This window comes from Ceratosolen solmsi, unplaced genomic scaffold, assembly GCF_000503995.2.
Source record: "Ceratosolen solmsi marchali unplaced genomic scaffold, CerSol_1.0 scaffold7, whole genome shotgun sequence".
In the NCBI taxonomy this organism is placed as follows: Eukaryota; Metazoa; Arthropoda; class Insecta; order Hymenoptera; family Agaonidae; genus Ceratosolen; species Ceratosolen solmsi.
The window spans coordinates 15,829,204-15,849,855 of NW_011948413.1; the positions used below are offsets into that span (position 1 = coordinate 15,829,204).

General features: G+C 23.8%; 5 protein-coding genes across 6 annotated transcripts; 1 reads left to right on the plus strand and 4 right to left on the minus strand.

Annotated features, from left to right (window-relative positions):
* Positions 1-577: 577 nt before the first annotated feature.
* Positions 578-4,422, minus strand: LOC105367553 (Mitochondrial calcium uptake 1). Of its 2 annotated transcripts, none has more exons than XM_011506307.1 (11): positions 4,198-4,422; positions 3,927-4,080; positions 2,667-2,832; positions 2,243-2,280; positions 2,056-2,170; positions 1,829-1,989; positions 1,563-1,679; positions 1,336-1,460; positions 1,034-1,161; positions 822-911; positions 578-741 (listed from the first exon to the last, which is right to left on the minus strand). In XM_011506307.1, exons 1-11 carry the CDS (start codon positions 4,389-4,391, stop codon positions 599-601), a joined length of 1,431 nt encoding a protein of 476 aa, XP_011504609.1. In that variant the 5' UTR covers positions 4,392-4,422; the 3' UTR covers positions 578-598. The 2 variants fall into 2 exon arrangements, with proteins under 2 accessions (XP_011504609.1, XP_011504612.1); XM_011506310.1 differs by lacking the exon at positions 2,667-2,832 and adding an exon at positions 3,508-3,667.
* A 3,243-nt stretch (positions 4,423-7,665) lies between these two features.
* LOC105367554 (nuclear nucleic acid-binding protein C1D) lies at positions 7,666-8,205 on the minus strand. The gene is made up of 2 exons (XM_011506311.1): positions 7,989-8,205; positions 7,666-7,901 (listed from the first exon to the last, which is right to left on the minus strand). Exons 1-2 carry the CDS (start codon positions 8,200-8,202, stop codon positions 7,693-7,695), a joined length of 423 nt encoding a protein of 140 aa, XP_011504613.1. The 5' UTR covers positions 8,203-8,205; the 3' UTR covers positions 7,666-7,692.
* A 1,524-nt stretch (positions 8,206-9,729) lies between these two features.
* Positions 9,730-13,215, plus strand: Vps45 (vacuolar protein sorting 45). Its single transcript, XM_011506313.1, has 8 exons — positions 9,730-9,965; positions 10,196-10,394; positions 10,473-10,622; positions 10,907-11,286; positions 11,594-11,866; positions 12,008-12,172; positions 12,545-12,774; positions 12,856-13,215. The coding sequence occupies exons 1-8, from the start codon at positions 9,873-9,875 to the stop codon at positions 13,079-13,081; spliced, it is 1,716 nt and encodes a 571-aa protein (XP_011504615.1). The 5' UTR covers positions 9,730-9,872; the 3' UTR covers positions 13,082-13,215.
* Positions 13,207-15,864, minus strand: LOC105367555 (metaxin-1). Its single transcript, XM_011506312.1, has 5 exons — positions 15,653-15,864; positions 15,266-15,507; positions 14,828-14,990; positions 13,620-14,009; positions 13,207-13,352 (listed from the first exon to the last, which is right to left on the minus strand). The coding sequence occupies exons 1-5, from the start codon at positions 15,731-15,733 to the stop codon at positions 13,281-13,283; spliced, it is 948 nt and encodes a 315-aa protein (XP_011504614.1). The 5' UTR covers positions 15,734-15,864; the 3' UTR covers positions 13,207-13,280.
* Positions 15,865-16,818: 954 nt separating this feature from the next.
* On the minus strand, positions 16,819-20,350 carry LOC105367557 (F-box/LRR-repeat protein 7). The gene is made up of 7 exons (XM_011506314.1): positions 20,206-20,350; positions 19,514-19,593; positions 19,245-19,372; positions 18,902-19,158; positions 18,080-18,597; positions 17,715-17,991; positions 16,819-17,306 (listed from the first exon to the last, which is right to left on the minus strand). The coding sequence occupies exons 1-7, from the start codon at positions 20,261-20,263 to the stop codon at positions 16,900-16,902; spliced, it is 1,725 nt and encodes a 574-aa protein (XP_011504616.1). The 5' UTR covers positions 20,264-20,350; the 3' UTR covers positions 16,819-16,899.
* Positions 20,351-20,652: the final 302 nt, after the last annotated feature.

The window sequence follows — 20,652 nt, forward strand, 5'->3', positions numbered from 1 at the left end:
TCTACGAAAAAATGTTATAATCTTTAATTCTTAATTATACCTGGGATCTGAAGACCTCCACTGTTTCGATAAATTATACCTCCAATAATTAAATTAATTAAGTTATTTATAAACATGAAATAGAATAAAATATATTTATAATACATTATAGTGTTAATATTCGATGTTCACTCTGTTCGGATAGATTTAACACTAGGCAGCATAAAATGAATGTTACCGTCTTGACCCAATAACTTTTTTGTCTGTCACGCTTCATCAAACACTCTCATGTGAAAGTGTTTGGTCGCAACAAAAAATTCCTTTGTCTCAGAATTGATTTCGTCCAAATATATCTTGATAAAAAGACAATATGTTGAAAATTGAAAGTTGAAAATTAATAACATGATATTTATTTTCTTTATAACAAGTGTAAAGTCTTCGTTAATTTACTAATTTTACATAAATTAACTTACTTATAAGAATAAATTTAAATACTTGAATAGCTGCAGTATATTACAATTAAAAATAAAATTAAATAATATTTTTATAATAATTTTCGTAATTCGTTTTATACTTAATGAACAAGATCGTAATAAACTTGAAAAATATTATTTTTTAATTAGCTAGCATAACTATTTCTCGCACATTTTAAAATAGATTGTAAAAGCTTAACAAATCCAGTATCTTTGGGCTTTTCTAAGCCCCGAAGCGCTCGGTTTTTCATTACAGCAACAAATTCTCGATTACTCAATTGCCCATCCACTGTAAATATAAATGTATTGTAATAACTATATTTTATATAAATGTTTTTGTAATAAATAATAAATGATAAATTTATTTACTGTTTTCATCGAAAATTGTATAAACAACTTTGATTATATGATCGGACAAATCAACGTGAGATACAGTTTTTGCAACGTGCTTTAAGGTAGCTAAAACAAGTATAAAAGTTGTTATTAATTATTTCTAGTTCTATATACATTTCATCATGTGTTTTTTTTTTCAAATAAACACTTATGTGTAATAAAAATTGCATATGATTTGGAAATTTTACCTGGATCAATTGATGCTCCAGCTATATGATAAAATGTCAGAGCTGTATCGACATCATTGATATTACTTAGAAAATGAAAAAATTTAAGATAATCCTCTTTATGAACCCCCTCAGAACTGTCCTTAAAACTACAAATATAAATTATAGATGTTTTTAACTAAAAATAGTTACATCTACGTGTTGAAAAATTATTTATTCATAAATGTTTACATAAATTTATTTTCAACGGTTATTCATTTAAAAACGTATTTGAAATATATCGAATATTTATTTATATGTCTCTAAAATAAATTTATACTTACAATTTCTTAACTCTCTTAATTATACGCGATTTTTTTATCTCTGTAAAGCCAGCATAAGCTAAAAGTAATTCGGTAAAAGCAACTTCACTGATATAACCTTTGTCATTGGGCTCCTTCCGCTCGAACTAAATTAAAATACATTAATAAATATGTAATTAATAATTAGCAAGTATAAGTAAAGATTTAATATAATGCATAAAAATGAATAAAAACTAATTTTTATATACCTCAAGACTCAGAATTTCACCCTGCAATTGCTGTTGAAAATCCAGGAACTTTTCAATTTTCAGTTTTTGCTTTAAATCAGATCCAAAAAAATAAGTCATTAGTGCTGAATTAACGCCCTAAAAAAACATTTTTTAAAAGATATTATTAAATGCAGAAAATATCGTAATTATTTCATCGGTTATTTTGATGATTGCGTGCATAACAAATTTTCCAAACTTTACGTAGTCTAGAATTTTTTTAAATTTTATTCTAATTATATTATTACCTTAAACGTATTACCAGTATTTGCATGGTCTCTATGACGATTACCAATACTGCTTTGTTGGCGAATTAAATTCGAAACTTTATTAAATTCTTCAAAATCTACATCACCATCACCATTTACGTCAAACATTCTAAAAGCTATTTCAAAATGCCGACGAGATGCTGCAATGAAAAAAGGTATGGGTTTTATTTTTAATTTATAAATTATAAAATGATTTCAAAGCTTACTTGATAAAACAGTGAGTAAAAATATATAATCTGAAAATGTTATAAGACCGTAACTTCCAAGTTTGTAGAAAATACTGTTTTCGCTTAACTCCAACTCTAGTTTTGTATGCACAGTCTGATCAAATTAAAATTTTCGCATGTTACATAATTTATATTAGCATTAATTATTTTAAATATTAGTATTTACCTTGGGATCATACCGTTTGTATTTATCCAATCCTAAACCTATAAAATATATTTTATGAATACAAATATGAATGATATAGAGAATATAAAAAATGTAGAAAGCTTAACAAATATAGACCTTACACATTTGTTACATTTAAAATACGAAATTTTAACAAAATTCAGTTGCCAAATAATTCATGCAATATTAATATTATATTATTCCAAAGCAGTTATCAGCATGAGAAGATAGAAGTTTTATCGGACAAATTAGAATCAAATTAAAGTTAATATGCGATTTCATGCAAAATGATTTATATCTGAAAACTAATTTTGTAACATTGTAAACTATAACAAATTCTTTTAAAAAAAGAAATATCTACTTTTATAAGAAGAACCATTAACAATCATTACCAAAAATTACTAATGAAAGCTTGAGAAATTACCCTGCGGCTGTAAAACACCAGGTGTCAGTGACCTTAAAAAATCATCTGGAGTCATCAACACCTCATGTGTACCATTGACTGGATTTATAACTTCAAGTGTTGCAAAATATCGAAACACTTTATCTGGAGTTGAAAATTGCCTTATGCGGTTCTCATATTCGATTATCTGTATATATCAATATTTATACTTGTTATCTCAATAATATTTTCAGTTGAAATAACTATTGAATTTTAAAAAAGTATTTATTCAAAATTAAATTAATTATTAAACTAGTCCTTAAATTGTAAAAAAAAAAAAAAAAAATCTTCCCCATTATAGTTTACAATTTTGCAACAAACTTGTTTCTTATTGGGGTAGTAGTCTTCATTACAAAATCTATATGTTTTTACTATTTTACACCATTATTTTAATTTATATTAATAAAAGATGTACGATGCAAAAGCAAAAGATGAAAAAATGAAATTACAAGTAAAAGAACTATACTGAAAATTTGTTTATTAAATAAATTTAAAAAGTTTAATTCTTCATATATAAATATATGACAGTGAATATGTGAAAAATAGAAAATCAATTAACATTTAATCTAATTCTGTTAAACTTCAGTATAATACTCCTTTAAGTTGTTAGTTTAAAATGAAGGAAGTACGTTACAATAATGATAATATGAAAGAAAAAAGGGCATAAATCAAAAAAAAAAAAAAAACGAAAGAAAAAAGTGATTAAGATAATCTGGAAACAACCCACGATATCCATTGTATTAGCATAAGTACAATGAATTCAATTATTCACCGTGCATTTTGTCAATAAGCTCATATAAAAATAATGGTAAACAAACTTTACCATCTGGCTGTTTCATGCCTGGGGTTATAGCTCTTAAAAAATCATCAGGTGTCATATAGGTCTCTGAATTTTCCTGATTCATAATTTTTACTGTGGCAAAATAACGAAAAATTTTATCTGGAGTTGAGTATGCACGCATCCGATTTTCATACTCAATTATCTGCAAGAACGCTCCAAGAGCTTCATTAAAACTATTAATATACCAAACATGGTAAAACAAATCATTCAATAATTTACATTAATTTAATATTTAATCATGAAGTGTTTTATTATAAATTATTATATCGTACTAATGGTAGATTACAATTTTACCAATTAGTATCAATTAGTATAAAATTCTAAATTAAATTTTACAATAATATTTTTAAAATTGATAAAAATCAAAAATTTATATTACTATACAACATTTACAAATTAACCTTTCTATCTCGAAATCCCACTTTATCTTTCTTGCTTTTTTTCTTTTTGATTTCATCCTGTTCAAACTCTTCGGTAATATAATTTTCCTCTTCATTTTCATTAGACTCAATATTTGCCGCTGCTTCTATACTTGGAAAGAAAATACTCCTTATTCTGAAATTCATAATTAATTATTACAAATTAATCATCAAGCTTATATTATATGAATATTACAAATAAAACAAAATCTATTTTGTTAGATATTATTTGGATGAAAATTTCAATAATTACTTATGCCAATTAAGACTGGTTATAATAATAAACGATACTGTCGCAAATCCAAATTTTTGGGTTAATGGGCCGAGTTGCTTCTGCCTATGTCCAAAATTTTTAAATGTACGTCGTGCTTGATAAATGCAAGCTTCGGTTCTTTTGCATTTGTAAATCTTAGTTGCGATCGTATTAATATGAGGTTCTTGTTTCATAAATAATGTGAAAAATTGTCTTCTAAGAAGCATCCTGTTGAATTTTAAGCTATATAGTGTTATATTAAATAAGCAATAAATTACAATAAAAACCAATAGTTTAACTTCAACTCGACTACTTAAAACTTATATGCAAATGATAAAGTTCTCCTCTTAACTTGACTCGATAATACTTTGGCGATAACATTAATTATTAACTTTCAAGATTAAAATTTATTTAAACTATAAAAGAATTTACACGGCTCAACGAATTCGACATTAAATTATTAATCGAATTTTAATCACTTTTAATGTACACTAGTAAAATTGATTAACGTTTACCTGACATTAAATGTCGGAAAATAATGTTCCTAATTTTTTGAAGGACAAAAAACTTGTATTCAAATTTGGCAAAAACTGCCCTCGTAAAGCATTGAAAATCTACTAAAATTTTGGAATATTTGGAAGAAGTCCGAAAATGTACGTGAGACCATAGAGTTGAGCTAAGCTAGACGGTGACCTGAATTGTTCCATTCGCACAAAACGTTTTAGTGTCGAATTTCTCGACTTCCCGGGCAATGAATTTTTCAAATGTTTAACTAACTCAAATGACAAATTAAAAACGGTACACCTACAAGTAGTAATAATGAAAAATCAATTTCGAAGGCAAATTTCTTTCTTAGTTCGTTTACGGTCCTTGAGTTATATTAAACATGTTTCTACCGATTCATTCTACTACATAATAAATAAGTGCAAAGCCGTATGTCAATGTCAATTTAGACGCATACGACAATTATTAAGCTCATCTTGGACTTGACTTCACCGATAATTGATTCCATTTTTCTTGACGCACTTATCCATTAAATACCTCGTGTCATATTTTACAAAACTTTTGTCTAACTTGATATTTACATTGGATGCCCACATTTTTTAACTCATAAAGAACACCCATTAAAGCTGTCCCATTAAAGTCTCGACTGTACGAAAATGTTTTACACCACAAGTTTATTAATAATACAATTTAAATTAATTTCAATGGTTGTTAATTAAAAAAATTTTTAAATTAATAATAATGTTTACAATTATTGTCTAAAAGTATTATTACATAATTACAATAAGTTAACATAATTATATGTAAAAGTGAGACAGAGAAAGAGAGAGAGAGAGAGAGAGAGCGAGTTAGAGAGAGTAATAAGTATTATATTTATTTATATCTTTAATGATTAAATCATTAAGGAGATATATAATAACAATTAATTGTATCGTTAAAAATTAAAATATAAAAATGAGAAAATATAAAATATAAAATTAAGAGGAAGGCAATTAGATATTAGCGTATTAAATAAAAGAATAAATACTCCAACCAGAATAGTTGAATTGCCAAATTTATCCATCAAAAATTAAAACAAGAATATATAGAATTAATTTTATCATTAATGGTATGAAAATCTACTTTACCAATACGCTACAAAAGCCATAAAATATCTTTGTTTTATTACTTTAAATTAAATCGAATAATATATTTCATTTATTTATTAGACAATTTTCGCTTTTAATCAATTAATTCAATATTCAAAACAAACAAAACTATAATTTTTCACTCTCTTCCTCGTTCATGAAAAATTTTATATTTTTACCGCTTAGATTTTATTACTGGCAACCTACGCAGAACGCGTCCTGGAATTAATTTTTGTTTTTATTAATTATTCAAACTTTTGATAAAATAGCATCTTAATCAAATTCTAGTCAATACATTGAATTATTAATTTTTATAATGATTGGGAATATAATTTGGTACCAATGAGCCTCGAATTACACGAAGCTATCTAGGTTTATTATTATATAATTTGCTGAATAATTACTTCATTAATAATATTAATTCCAAGATTTTTACTTAAATATTTCTTTTCAGAGCTTCTGCTAAAGGAATATAGAATTTGCAATTATTATAAATATAAGCATTAATTGATAACAGAAGTTCAGCAAATTTCCTGTCATTTTTTATATATATGTACATTTTGAATATCATTAGCAAGAATCTATAAAAGATTTTTAAAAAAAAACCCATCTTCAAACTTTATTTCTTCTAAATATTCAATTTCGAAATATAATATTAGTAATGTCAAAGTTTGTCGAAGTCAACTTACCTTTGATAAAAATAATTAAGTATATTTCTGATGAAAAAATCTATTTCAATACTTGAATTGATAGATGACAAGAATTATTAGAATTTACATTTATAAAAAATATTTATCATATATTTACCGAGTGTCAAATCCATTTTTCTTATGATTAAATAAGACTCAAGTACAAAGCCCAAAAGTATCATAACGGATTAGAGTCAAGCATATAGTTAGTTAATATTGCTAACAAACTCATAAAATTATCTCTATGAAGTTGATGAATTATTGAAATTAATTTTTCAACTTTATTATACTATTATATTTTATATATGGTTTATTAGAGTTTTCATTATCATAGATTTTAATTTGAATCACTTTATTAGATACTGTAATTATAATAAAGTATAACAAATTATTCCTAAATATAAAAATTAATTGTTACCACTTAACAAAATTAATTTTTTATATAAAAATTGTAATAAATTTATATTACAATTTATTATATTACTCTTAATTGTAGAAATATTTTAAGGATTTGAAAAGCTTAGGATTCTCTTAATGATTTTCATATTAAATAGTTAACATATATATATATATATATATATATATATATATATATAAATAAATTTTAAATATAATTCTGATTAAATTAAATGTATTAAATTTAAAATTAATCTTAAAATTATAAATGGATTATAATTAATCCATTACAATTTATCATAATCATCGGATCATTAGTGCGTAAAATGAAAAGAAATATTAGAAAATTACTATATATATTTATTTATATTCTATAAATTCTATAAACTTTTATAGTTTAATATTTACACAACAGTTAGATTTCTAACTTGTTAAGTAACAACACATAGATGAAAAGAAATCTTACTCTTATAAAATTGTTAAATAAATCATCTAATTATTTTCAAATAACATTGAATAAGAGATAAAGTTAAAATATGTTCAAAAATTAAAAGTATTTGTAGAAATAATATCTACTCATTGTTATAAAAAATAATATATAAAACTTTTAAAATGATAATTTTATATTTTTCTAAAAATTTAATTTATACTTGATATTTCTGAACCCTATTGCCTGTGACATTACATCAATATTTACAACTATTTTAATTTATATAATTTACATAAAAGAACTTCAATGAATTTTACATAATAATGTAAACATTTATCCATAACTCGTGTCAATTGTCTTTCGCTTCTTTAATATTTTCAACTAAATTTTCTGATTTTGATTTTGGATCCCATAATTCGTGTTTTATAAATCTTTTAGCAACATCTTTATTAATTCTTGGCATTTTTGTATTTCTATCATGAATTTGCTTAGCCCTAGCCATAGATTCCTTTAAACGTTCATTTTCTGCTTTAATTTGATGGTTCATCGGGTCGATTCCTTAAAAATTAATTTAAGTATATTAAAAACTAGGAAAATATCATAATTGTATAATATATTATTACAGAAAAATTATAAGTTTAATACCTTCTGCTCTCAGATACATCCAAAATAAACTATTCATACTAAATGACATAAGTAGATTAAATTTAATTTTTTCCATATTTGAAAGTTGTTGATAAAATTCTGGATTTTCTATGAATTTAAGAATTTCTTGTATTTCATCGACAGATACAATAAACTCTCTTAATCGATCAACAATGTCCGAATCATTTGAAAGTTCTTTGAAATCAAAATCCATGATGACACTAAAAAATTTCTTAACTTAAAAAATAGAAATACTTTAAATACAAATGATAAAAGATTGCCAATACATTGACAATTTGTTATGTACATTTAGTAATAGATAAAATCATAAAATACTTTTATAATATCTCATTTAGGTAAAAACAATTAAACTAACCAAAAAGTTTCATATTTAATATAATTATTAAACACACTCTAAAGCAATCATAACGTAAATATTGAAAATAATTTATTTATAAAATTGTTTTAAAAAATAATATACAACATAATTTGCTCGTTTAAAGCGAAATTTTTAATAATTACGCGTACAGTTATATATTTAAGAATAAAAAAAACTGCATTATGATTTTTTTATCCAAATATTATATCATACAAGATTTAATATTGACGATCGCAATATTTAAAAAATTATTTATCTTATACATTACCTTTGTAAAACTATTGCACTTTAAAATAAAATAAAGATATTAATAAAATTATTGATATCCAATCTATCATCGATCGTATTATAAATTAAATCTACATTTTGAACGTAATATACACGGATGTTTTACTCAACTTTATCATATATAAAATAATAAATTAAAATCTAATATTTAATTTTCTAATATATATTATGCGATTAAATAGCAAGTTGAACTTTTTAAATATTAAAATTTATATAAACAGATTCATTAATTTCTTAATATTTATTTAAACAGACAATATTATTGGGAAATTACTTCATTTCATTAGAAATTTTAATATTCCAATTATTTTCTAAGAATTTCAACATGGATTTTTATTACACATATGCATGCATAAAAATATAATATTTAAAAGCAAATATATTGTATTGCCATTATGCAATTTAAATTAACGAATTAAAAAATTTGTCGTAAATATAATTTAAAAATTTAAACTGCAAAATATATGTTTAATTTGAAATAATAAGCATAATAATTAATGCAATGTGTTAAATTATTCTTCTTAGCTTAAAAATAGAAATTAATCGGAAACTTTTTATATTAATAATAAATACTTAACTCTATAGATTTACATTTTTCTTGATCAGTTAATAATAAAAAATATTATGTGCTTTGCAAATCTATAAAATATCATAAGACTATTTTTGAAACATGACATTTTACTTCTTTTTTTAATTCAAATCTATTTATAATTTATTATTGATCCCAAAATGATAAATAGATATCACCATTTTTACTCTCCTCTACAGTTTATTATATTGAATTGACATTTTTGCAATTTAGATGGGAAAATTACTTAATATTATTATTTTTCATTTATAATATACATATATAATTAATAGCTAATTATGCTGCTTAAACATGAATTATTATTCTGATAAATTAACTGCAATTTTAATTAGTTGAAGTTTTTAGTCCAATCTTTTTTCTTTTTTTTTTATCGTTTTACAGGAATAATAATTCCCAATGAATAATAATTTACGAAATATGTATTCGACACTAGTAACTAACGTCCTATCTGTGACGTAAAATACGTGATCGATGATGCGCTCATAGCAATCATATGCGATCAATGCATATAATTTTAATGACCAAAATATTGATGGCAATATAGAGATTGATCATGCCTTAGAGTTGAATATTTTTTTAGTAAATTGTAAATATATTTCGTTATCTGTTTATATATTTATTGTCAGATATGAATGTAATAAATGCAATTAAATATTATGTTACGAAAATGACAGAAGAGAGTGGGCCAGGAATGAAAGTACTGTTAATGGATAAACAAACGGTATTTATTGCTTAATACGTGTACTCTTTAATAATGTGTATATAAATATTATTGTGATATGCACGCTAATGTGCACCCACAAATGCAAAGTACGTAATAATTATTTTAAGTTTTTTCTGTAGGTGAATATTTTATATTCTACGATGCATTCAATTATAGAAGAATAATATATGATGAGATGTGAAACTAGTGTCGTCTGAAATTGAAATGTTACTTTTTTTCTTTTACAGACAAGTATAATCAGTTTGGTTTTTAGTCAGTCGGAGATATTAATGAAAGAAGTTTATCTATTTGATCGCATTGATGCTGCTGTTCGTAATGAAGGCTTAAAACACTTGAAATGCATTGTTTTTGTAAGGCCTACCGAAGAAAATATTAGACTTTTGTCCGATGAACTTAGATATCCAAAATATGGAGTTTATTATATTTGTAAGCGCAATATGCAATACATATCCTTATTTGTGTTAATAATAATATTCCATAATGTTTCAAATTTTTGTTCAATAGATTTTAGTAATATTATTCCAAAGACAGACATTAAGCTTTTAGCAGAAAATGATGAACAAGAGGTCGTTCGTGAAGTCCATGAATTTTATGCCGATTATTTGGCTATAAATTCACATTTATTTTCATTTGGTATCAGTACATGCTCTAAAGGTAAACTTTTTGAGATAAATACTTTAAAGATAAAATATCGATATTAATTCACCGAAACAACATATTGATTCTAATTGTTTATATTTATCTGAAATATATCAGATACTTGAAATAATTATTTTAAGAATATTATTTATTGTATATAATATTAAAATTGTGTAATAATTTATAAGCGGATTGATACAAAATATAAATTGAGATTAGCTTGGAATATAATATACTAAATGTCTGTAATACTTCAGTTTGTTTACTTTTTAAAATTTTACTTTTTAAAATATGAATAGGACTGAATTGGGAAAAACCATATTTTGAAAGAACAGTGCAAGGGATAATCGCTGTATTATTATCATTGAAAAAATGCCCACTCATACGTTTTCAAAATAATTCCGACATGTGCAAACATTTAGCTGAAAAGATTCGTTATGTATTAAATCAAGAATCAAATTCCTTCAAATTCAGACAAGAATCGCAACCAATATTGTTGATTCTCGATAGAAGAGACGATCCAGTTACTCCTCTATTAAATCAATGGACTTACCAAGCAATGGTACATGAATTACTAACGATTAATAATAACAGAGTAGACTTATCCAATGTTAAAGGTATAACAAAGGAGTTAAAAGAAGTTGTACTTAGTGCACAACACGATGAATTTTATGCTAATGTAAGTAATGCTATAAATTTTATCGATTATTTATAATAACTCGGAATAATTAATTTCGATTAAAAAATAATTATAATATAATGTAGACTAGGTGCACCGAAGTATTTACGTTTTTTATAAAAATAATACTATTTCATATTCAAAATGAATTAAAGCACTTATTTTACAACTATAATTATTTATAGAGTGCGTTATATGTAATATTATTTATTAATGTAAAATGTCATTATTGTACATTGAGCTAATTACAGTAATTACAAAAATGCTGTAAGTAAAATCAAATATTATAATTTTAAAAATCGTTTAGAATTTATATCTCAATTTTGGAGAAATTGGACAAGTCATAAAAAGTTTGATGGATGAATTCCAAAAAAAAGCAAAAAAACATCAAAAAGTTGAAAGTATTGCAGATATGAAAGCTTTTGTTGAAACGTATCCATTATTTAAAAAAATGTCTGGTACAGTTGCTAAACACGTGACAGTGGTTGGTGAACTCTCTACACTTGTTGCAAATTACAATTTACTTGAAGTTTCGGAGCTAGAACAAGAATTAAGCTGTCAAAGCGAACACTCCACTCAAGTAATATTTACACTATATTAGTTTTATAATTAAAATGCATGAAATGTAACAAAATTATTATTCTGAAAAATTTAATTAATAAAATGTATTCAAGCATGATAACGATAAATATTATTAAAATTAATGTAAATTTCATTCTAGCTACAAAAAATTAAGAAGCTCATTAATGATAGTCGAGTACGTGACATAGACGCCACTCGTTTAGTTATGCTGTATGCTCTTCACTACGCTAAACAAACTAGTAATGATATTGCTGGTTTATATTCAATGTTAAAGAAAAGAAATGTTCCAGAAAAATATACAAAGGTAATCAAACTTATAACAATATGTAAATTATATAATATTTTTAAAATATTGATAGTCGAGTTACAGCGTTTCATAAACATCATACATACTTATTCACAAAACTCGATATTTTATGAATTAATTAAAATTTGAGATGAAAAAAAGTAGTAACCCTGTAATCAGTAGTAGTTATATGCTTATTCCTTCTTACGCAATATAGGTGCTTCATATATATATATATATATTACCGTATATCGTAAAACCAGTGCTATCGATAGTTTAACATATTTTTACATCATAGTTTATAAACTAATAGTAACTACATTAATAAAATGAAATAAAATTCTTTTAATATTTGTAGAAAAAATATTATATATGGCTTTTGTTTCTTAGCTTGTATATAGTATATTAGATTATAGTGGAGTTTCCACCAAACAAATAAATTTATTTGATCGTGAAGCTGTTGCCAAAATTACGAAAAAATTATTTAAAGGATTAAATGGTGTTGATAATATTTACACCCAACATACGCCTTTACTAACTGAAATAATAGAAGATCTTATTAAAGGAAAATTAAATTCTCAATCATTTCCATATCTTGGAAACACTGTAATAACAAGAAAGTAAGTTCTTTCAATCGAACAATTATTATCTATTATTATCATTTATTATTTATTACAATTGTAAGTATATTCTTCTCACAGACCTCAAGACATTATAGTATTTATGATCGGAGGAACAACATACGAGGAAAGTTTAGCAATTTATAATTTAAATAAACAAAATCCAGGAACAAAGATCATTTTAGGCGGTACAACAGTTCATAATTTTGACAGCTTTTGTGAAGAGATTGAAGCAACAGTCGTTGGCACTATTGCAAGGTATAAACCGAGAAGTGTTAGAGATCGAAGCGATTTTGATCATAACTAAAATAAATAATTTATTGCCTTTTCTATATATCTACTAAAAATATTTATTTGTGCAATCATTCCAATCACATATGTACATAAAAACTATCCTTTTAGCACATAAAAGTCATTATAATAAATGTTTCAACAAATTTACGGATATTCGTTAATTAATTTTTTTACCTAAAATTTGTTAAAACAAAACACATTACTAAAAGATCCTATTCATCGTAATCTTCTATATTATCATAATCATGATAATTACTCGAATAATTGTAATCATTAGTTTGAATCTGAAACACGAAACAAAAAGAGGAAATTAACACTTACACTATATAATAAATATAATTATTATAAGTTCGATCTGATTAAAAATATTATAATTTTTTAATTACAAATAAAATGCATAATATTTAAATTTAAAATTATATAATATATTCATTATAATTTACTTATATTTTACACTTAAAAAGATATTCATATTTAATATTCTATAGTTATTATAAAACAGAGTTCATATAAAAAATATATTATTTTTATCTTTATATTTTTTAAATTACCTGCATAATTCCTTTTGATAATGCAAAGCCAACCATAGCACCCGTTGCAAAAATTCCTGCAAAAATTCCTGTAAAAATCTGGTTTCTTTTATCAATATATTGAGTATCTGAAATTAATTTCTTGGTTTTATCATGATTCACATTCTTTTCATTGTTCTCCACTTTATTTTGAAAATATAAATCTAGTATCCGAGTGATAAAACCTACTAGATTCTCACGCTTTTTTAAACAGTTTTGCAAAGAACAATTAGATAATGGTACTTTTAAAAGTGGTGCGAGGTAAGAAAATACTAATGCATCTAATTTTGTAGGTTTTGTTCCAAAGAAATATTGTGATTCGCCAAGTTTCATTGATAAAGTTTTTATACATTCTTTAGCTTTGGTGTATATCTAAATACATATATTTGTTTAATAAATAAGATAATTTAAAAATCTAAAAAGATAATAAAAAAATTTATTATTAAATTTAGTTTATATTCTTATTGAAAATTTTATATTGTAGTAATTTTAAAATAATTTTAATAACGATGAATTTTGAAGAACATTTCAAATTTCTCTTAGAAATCCATAATATTCTATTTAACTCACAATAATAAATATGAAGGCAAAACATTTATAATATATTAAAAATGAAATGTAAACAGTTATAAGTACATAAAAAGATTAATCAGTACTTTAGAAAAGCATGGTCATAAAAAAATTCAAATAAATTATTAGAAATTAATAAAATTATTATAAAATATATAATAAAAAATATATATATGTGCAATAAAATTAAAAATATTTTTCTGCATTATTTAGATCATAGGTTAATAATATATTAAAAAAGTATTAAGAATAGAATGAAACATCAAAATAGAAAAATTTATCTTTTTTATAACACTATGAGTATATACATTCTAAAATCTTTATATAATTACAATTTAATATAAGAATTATCAACATTTTTTTTTGGAAAAAGGAAAATGATTAAAAATCATATTTGTTACATCTTTGATTGCCAATACAATATATTAATTTCTACAAATATAATACAACTAGCCTATTTTCATTATATACATTAAATAAAAATTTTATAACACTGGATAATATAATTCAGATTTGAGGAAACCTTGAAATTATATGATAAAATATCAAAGAAATTTATTATAATATAAATAAAAACTTTTTAAAATTTTTTATTAAAAATTTAATTAATATAAACTTACTAATGCTTCTATATCTTCTGATTCCTCTGTTGGATACAACGATTCAATCAAGCATTTTGCATTCTTTTCATATTTACCAGGATAATAATAATTACATGGAAATGGTAATGCTTCGCAATACCAAGGCCTTATTACTTCATTTAAATTTTGTTGATCTATCCACCTTAAAATTTGTATTTAACAAAATATAATGAAATAAATAGGTAGATCGTTAAACTAAAATCTTAATACGTAATACAACAAATTATAAAAAATTATTTTATTAAAATTAAGTTATAAAAACATTATATTATAATTTAATAAAATATTTTTCAAGCATATAATATTATTTAATAAGTAATATAACAAAAGAAATAATTTTAACAACTTGGAGATATCGCATTAATAGTATAAAAATAATATTTAAATATTAAACAATAGTTTATATTAATATTATACCACAAGTATTGAAGCGCAGGATTCAAACAATCTTCAAGCATGATATTATATGCAACTGTCTCTGGACATTCTGGTGAACTCTTACAATCTGTACAATTTTTATGTGTAACATTTAATATTTCATCCACTGTAGAAAATGTATTTTTTTTAAATGTTAATACAGGTAAGTACCCATTTGGCGTCTTAAATGGGTTATTTTTTGTTATGACAGTTAATGAAATATTATGAAACTTGGCAAAAGTCTAAAAGAAATATATTTTAGATTAAATCTTCATTTTCATTAATCTCGATATTTATGTTAATTTAAAAAATGGTTACTTTTAATGGAAAATAATTTTATCAATAAAACAGAACGTAACCTTTAAATGCAACAGGCCTGTTACTTACCAAAACCTTCAAACAATCAACATCAATAGAAGGCAAATTCCAATCGCCTTTCCACACATCAACTTGATAACAATTGCTCATTTTTTCTAAAACCTACAATGTATATTAAAATGAAAAATGATCAAATACGTAGTCAATAGTGCACAAACACTAAAAACTACTCTTTGTCTCGTATCTCTCTCCTTTACTTTTTTTGTTTAGTCAAACAATTGATTCGTAAACAGACAAAGATAACACGAAATTATTCAAATCCAAATTCAAATTTAAAAAAACAAAATTAGAAATTTAAAAATAATTGCAAATACTTATAGTCAGTCGTCCAATTTTTAAACCACATTCACTTATTGAAATTACCAGTAGAAAGATTGTTTCTTCAAAGCAGTTTTCAAATTAATAAGTCTACTAAAAAAATTTCAGTAATAAATATTAAAATAATTCGGTTAAAAATTTAAATAAAACTCTAATACTTAAAGTAAATTTGTAATAAATCAAATTAATTCAAATTTATTTTATATATATATGTATTATATGTAGAATATATGTAATATATTCTATATATACATGTATGATTTAAAAAAGTACATTTGTGAAAATTTTAAAAAATATTTATGAATATTTTATGTGATAAAATAAAATCAAACAATTTTTAAGTATTGAAAAAATTTCTTATATACTTGCAAATAATGACATGTTCATATCTATTAATGCTAACACATTTTATTGTAAATAATATTTTTGAAATGGTAACTTATTACAAAATATACATTTTATGACTTTTTAAGAAATCTATTGATCAAAATTAATATATACCATATGTATTTTAAAAAGTTCGTTGCAACCAGTTTTGTGATCTTTTGTACAATTAAATAATTTTTATTAATTCTATGTACATAAACTATATGCTATAACTATAGCATTTACATAAATATCATAGATTATTCATAGTATAAAAAACGAAAGATTTATATTGTGGATAATTAAGTACAAAAATAGAATGGCTATTTCTGTTAAAGTAAATAGTTCTTTATGCCTACTGTAATATATTGATGATTTTCTTTTAAGAAAACATAATATAATTAAATTAATTTAAATATATTTTTAGTGCAAAGATACTTCAATCGAGTACTATAGCACTTTTACATGGTGTGTCGATTTCGACAAAAATTAAATAATGAGAAATATTTCCTTTACATAGATATTTTTTAAACTAGTCGTTATCCGATTATAAATTAGGATTGAAAAACCAATCACCAATTAAGATGTTCAGATTTTGTCAGATCTACATTAAGCACTTGTAAAAATGGTGATACTTTTGTTATCTCACTAACATTGATACTCGTATTGCCCACATACATCTTGAGTATAGTATTATTAGTACGATTTCTAGTAGCCTTGATTGCAATATCAACAAGTTCATTATCAATGCATGTGCAGCCAGAAAAGTCAAGAAGTTCGAGTTGATGCGACTCTTCAATGAGTCTACATAAACCTGTATTCTTGAATCCAAAACAATTTTGACAATGCATCGTGCGAAGATTCACCATTTCAGTGAGAACTTCATCCGTGACTAAAAACAAATAGTTTATAGAAAGGTGTTGAAGATTTGGTAGTGAAATAATGGCTGCCAAGCCTTTATTTGTCACTGCTTTACAGCCTATAAAAAAATATTAAGATACATAATTCATGAAAGTGAATTAGAGTATTTTTAATATAACAAAAGCTTCATGATATTCTTTGTATAAATACTAATATACCGAAGGAATAATTTAAGTTTTTTGGAAAAATTAAGGAAAGTTTATTAATTTTACTAAACTATAATAGATCTACATACATACAATATAACGTTAATAATTAAATTAATAATCTAATGTTTTATATATTATATAATGTGTTAATGCAATTATAAGAATTAAACCTTTTTTATTTGATTGAAATATTATTAATTATAATGAATATTTAAATATCCATGCATGAAATAAATTAAATAATCTTATTAATCTAAAAAGACACATCGATTCAAATAGTTTAAATAGCTAAAATAATATAATTTAAATTTATTTACAGCTTATATCCACATTTTTTAGCTGTTTACATTGAGCTCCTACACCAACTAGAAATTCGTCTCCAACAGAAATATTATGATTAAGATTTAATGTTTCAAGGTTCACTAATTCTGCAATGCACAGCATGGCATTTCGTACAATCATTGGATAATAATGACAGAGACATAATACTTTCAAACTTTTTGAGCATAAGCTAATTGCTTTCACAGTCTGATCAGCAAATGTAATACATTTTTTTACGGAAAGTGTGTGTAATTTCTGAAGCCTTTGAATTGCCTGTTAATAATTTATAAAATATAATGAAATTAATTTGCATAGTTTTTTTCTTCTAACTTTTATACAAACTACCATAGGCACAACTTACAGTGTGGAAGTATTCCGGTGAAATATTATTACAATCATCTAAAATTATTATTTCAATAGATTCCACTGGCAAATTTAACAAGCATCTACCACTTATTGAATTTCCTGTAAGTTTAAGATACCGAAGCTTCTCGTTTTTTAAGAATAAATCGGACAAATCATTGTCGCATGAGGCTGAACATAAACCTAAACTGAATTCTGTAATATTGTGACAATTATCTGTTAATGTTTTTATTCCTGCAGATGAGACAGCAAGTCCTGTTATATTAATATGTTGCAAATTTGGACATAATCTAGCAACTATAGTGAGAGTACTTTGACTCAAATTTTCTGTAAATTTAGACAAATCAATGTGCGAAAGAAATTGCCCACAACGAAGCAAAACTTGACGAAGCGTAGCCGTATAAACTTCTCTCGGACCATTATTTAATATATCAAATCCCCAACTTGATTGTGACAAATCTAATTTTTTGAAGGTGCGCCACGATTCTTGACTAATTATTCGCCATCGCCTACAAACTAAAAATAAATAAATCAAGCTTCATTCGATCAAAATTAATTTATAAATTTTCATAATGTAATATTATAATTGATGGTTTACAAAAATCACAACAAATCCATTTCAAAGAAATGTTGTTAATAAAAAATTAAAACCAATTGTTTATTAGGGATATTATTTAGAAAAAATAAAGGTTACCTAACAATATGAATGTTAATAAGCAAAAAATTAATAATAAACAGTTACATTAAAAGAAATATAGACTGACTAAATTTTGGAACTATGTATATTATAATGAATTATAAAATCTTTCACTACAAATACCTCTTTCCATTTTTATTTTATCTATGATAGGAAGAAACATAAATACATGCATTAAACAATCATTGTTTAATTTATGAATCTCTGCATCATCATTTAGTATATAGGTGGTAGATATTTTTTGCATAGATTCTGAAGCTTTTTGTACTTTTTTATTTTGATTTTCAATACTGTCTGGTTGGTGCCATGAATCGGCTGGCATAACTCTCAAATCTCTATTGTGAAGATGAATTTTTTTTTTAAGACCATCTTTTCTTGCCCTAAAATTATTATCCATAGAACATTTAGGATTATTTATATGAAATAAGAAAACATTGATTAAACAATATTCTAAGTCTTCACGTACTCTAGAGCCTCGTGAGTACTCTTAAAAGTTACAAAAGCATAATTGTATTTGCAAGTATTTCTTTTCAAAAAACAGCTATCCAATTTTCCATACACCGAAAATAATTTTTCCAAATCTTTATGGGTTGTCTGCAAGAAAAATTAAATACATATCATTATTAAAAATATTGTTTGTACAAGAATATATACAAAAATTAATCAACTGCTAAAATTAAGCGTGCTAATTAAATTTCAATAGATAATAAATGAAAATTAATTTTATAAACTTACTCGCTGTGCTAAGTTGCCAATGAAGAGTTTTCGTATTGGCACACCATCAACGGTAAATGGTTTGATATTGTCGAGCGAATCTTTTTTTAAAAATCAGCCATAAAATTTTGTATCATTAAAAAAGAAGTGGAAAATAATACGATTAGAACTATTTTTTAAAATAAATTATTAAGTATTTATCGGTACTATATATTTAAAAAACTTATGCAGTTGCAATATTTATTCAAAGGATCTTTACAACTCAATCAATTTAATGATTTAATTATAAACAAACGAAGTAGATGATAATTAAATTTCTATTACATTGATGTTGAAACATAGTATAATAATATAATTACATGATATCATTAGAATGTAATTTAGATAATAGAACAATTTAATTATAGATCTTAATATAAGTAAAATAATTTGTTTATAAAAATTATACATTTATTTGAAACTCAATACATAGCTTTACAACAAAATATTTACTTTCGTACATCAATATAATCAACATGATGAAAAAAATCAAAATAAATTACCCAACATTTTCAGACTAAGAAATATAGAAAACACGAAAATATAAAAAAAACATTTGTTCAACACAATATAACAAAATTCAATATAAATTAAATATTATATTATAATTAAAAGATCGTCATCTTATCTGAAACTATAAATATTAAAATAAAATAATAAAAAATATGACAAACCACTTATGTTGTAAGACCATAGCTTATACAATTGTTTCTTATACCACTCTTCGCCCATTTGATCGATTATTTTTTAAGAGGGAAAACTTTTTAAGGGAAAAAAATAAATAATTTTGTCTATACAGGATACATACGCAGCACATATAGTTTCGTGAATTACAATACTGTGCGCATGCGTATATTTATTTTTACGGACATCCATAAACATAAGCATATTTGCATGCGCATGTTTATGTAGGCATAAGTTTATGTTTATGTAGGCTCCAGGCAAATCATTTGTTCATTTTCTAATATATTTGTATGAAATTTGAATATTTTCGTTAATATACGGTCAGCTTATTCATTCAGCTATATTATTATAACTTTCCAAATACCTTTTTTATTCATTAACAATGATAACGACCATAATAATAATAATAATAATAATAATAATAATAATGATAATGA

What these genes read in the sequence shown, in the direction of transcription:
- LOC105367553 (XM_011506307.1), bottom strand. Translation starts at nt 4,391, where the DNA reads ATGAAACAAGAACCTCATATTAATACGATCGCAACTAAGATTTACAAA. An exon ending in ATTAAGAGAGTTAAGAAATT is followed by an intron (nt 1,162 to 1,335) that starts GTAAGTATAAAT and finishes TTATATTTGTAG; the next exon opens with TTTTAAGGACAGTTCTGAGG. An exon ending in TGGAGCATCAATTGATCCAG is followed by an intron (nt 912 to 1,033) that starts GTAAAATTTCCA and finishes TACTTGTTTTAG; the next exon opens with CTACCTTAAAGCACGTTGCA.
- LOC105367554 (XM_011506311.1), bottom strand. Translation starts at nt 8,202, where the DNA reads ATGGATTTTGATTTCAAAGAACTTTCAAATGATTCGGACATTGTTGAT. An exon ending in GATGTATCTGAGAGCAGAAG is followed by an intron (nt 7,902 to 7,988) that starts GTATTAAACTTA and finishes TTAATTTTTAAG; the next exon opens with GAATCGACCCGATGAACCAT.
- Vps45 (XM_011506313.1), top strand. Translation starts at nt 9,873, where the DNA reads ATGAATGTAATAAATGCAATTAAATATTATGTTACGAAAATGACAGAA. An exon ending in ACGATGAATTTTATGCTAAT is followed by an intron (nt 11,287 to 11,593) that starts GTAAGTAATGCT and finishes AAAATCGTTTAG; the next exon opens with AATTTATATCTCAATTTTGG. An exon ending in AAAGCGAACACTCCACTCAA is followed by an intron (nt 11,867 to 12,007) that starts GTAATATTTACA and finishes ATTTCATTCTAG; the next exon opens with CTACAAAAAATTAAGAAGCT.
- LOC105367555 (XM_011506312.1), bottom strand. Translation starts at nt 15,733, where the DNA reads ATGAGCAATTGTTATCAAGTTGATGTGTGGAAAGGCGATTGGAATTTG. An exon ending in TTGATTGTTTGAAGGTTTTG is followed by an intron (nt 15,508 to 15,652) that starts GTAAGTAACAGG and finishes TATTTCTTTTAG; the next exon opens with ACTTTTGCCAAGTTTCATAA. An exon ending in TATCAAAAGGAATTATGCAG is followed by an intron (nt 13,353 to 13,619) that starts GTAATTTAAAAA and finishes TTCGTGTTTCAG; the next exon opens with ATTCAAACTAATGATTACAA.
- LOC105367557 (XM_011506314.1), bottom strand. Translation starts at nt 20,263, where the DNA reads ATGGGCGAAGAGTGGTATAAGAAACAATTGTATAAGCTATGGTCTTAC. An exon ending in ATGGTCTTACAACATAAGTG is followed by an intron (nt 19,594 to 20,205) that starts GTTTGTCATATT and finishes TTTTAAAAAAAG; the next exon opens with ATTCGCTCGACAATATCAAA. An exon ending in AGTACTCACGAGGCTCTAGA is followed by an intron (nt 19,159 to 19,244) that starts GTACGTGAAGAC and finishes TAATAATTTTAG; the next exon opens with GGCAAGAAAAGATGGTCTTA.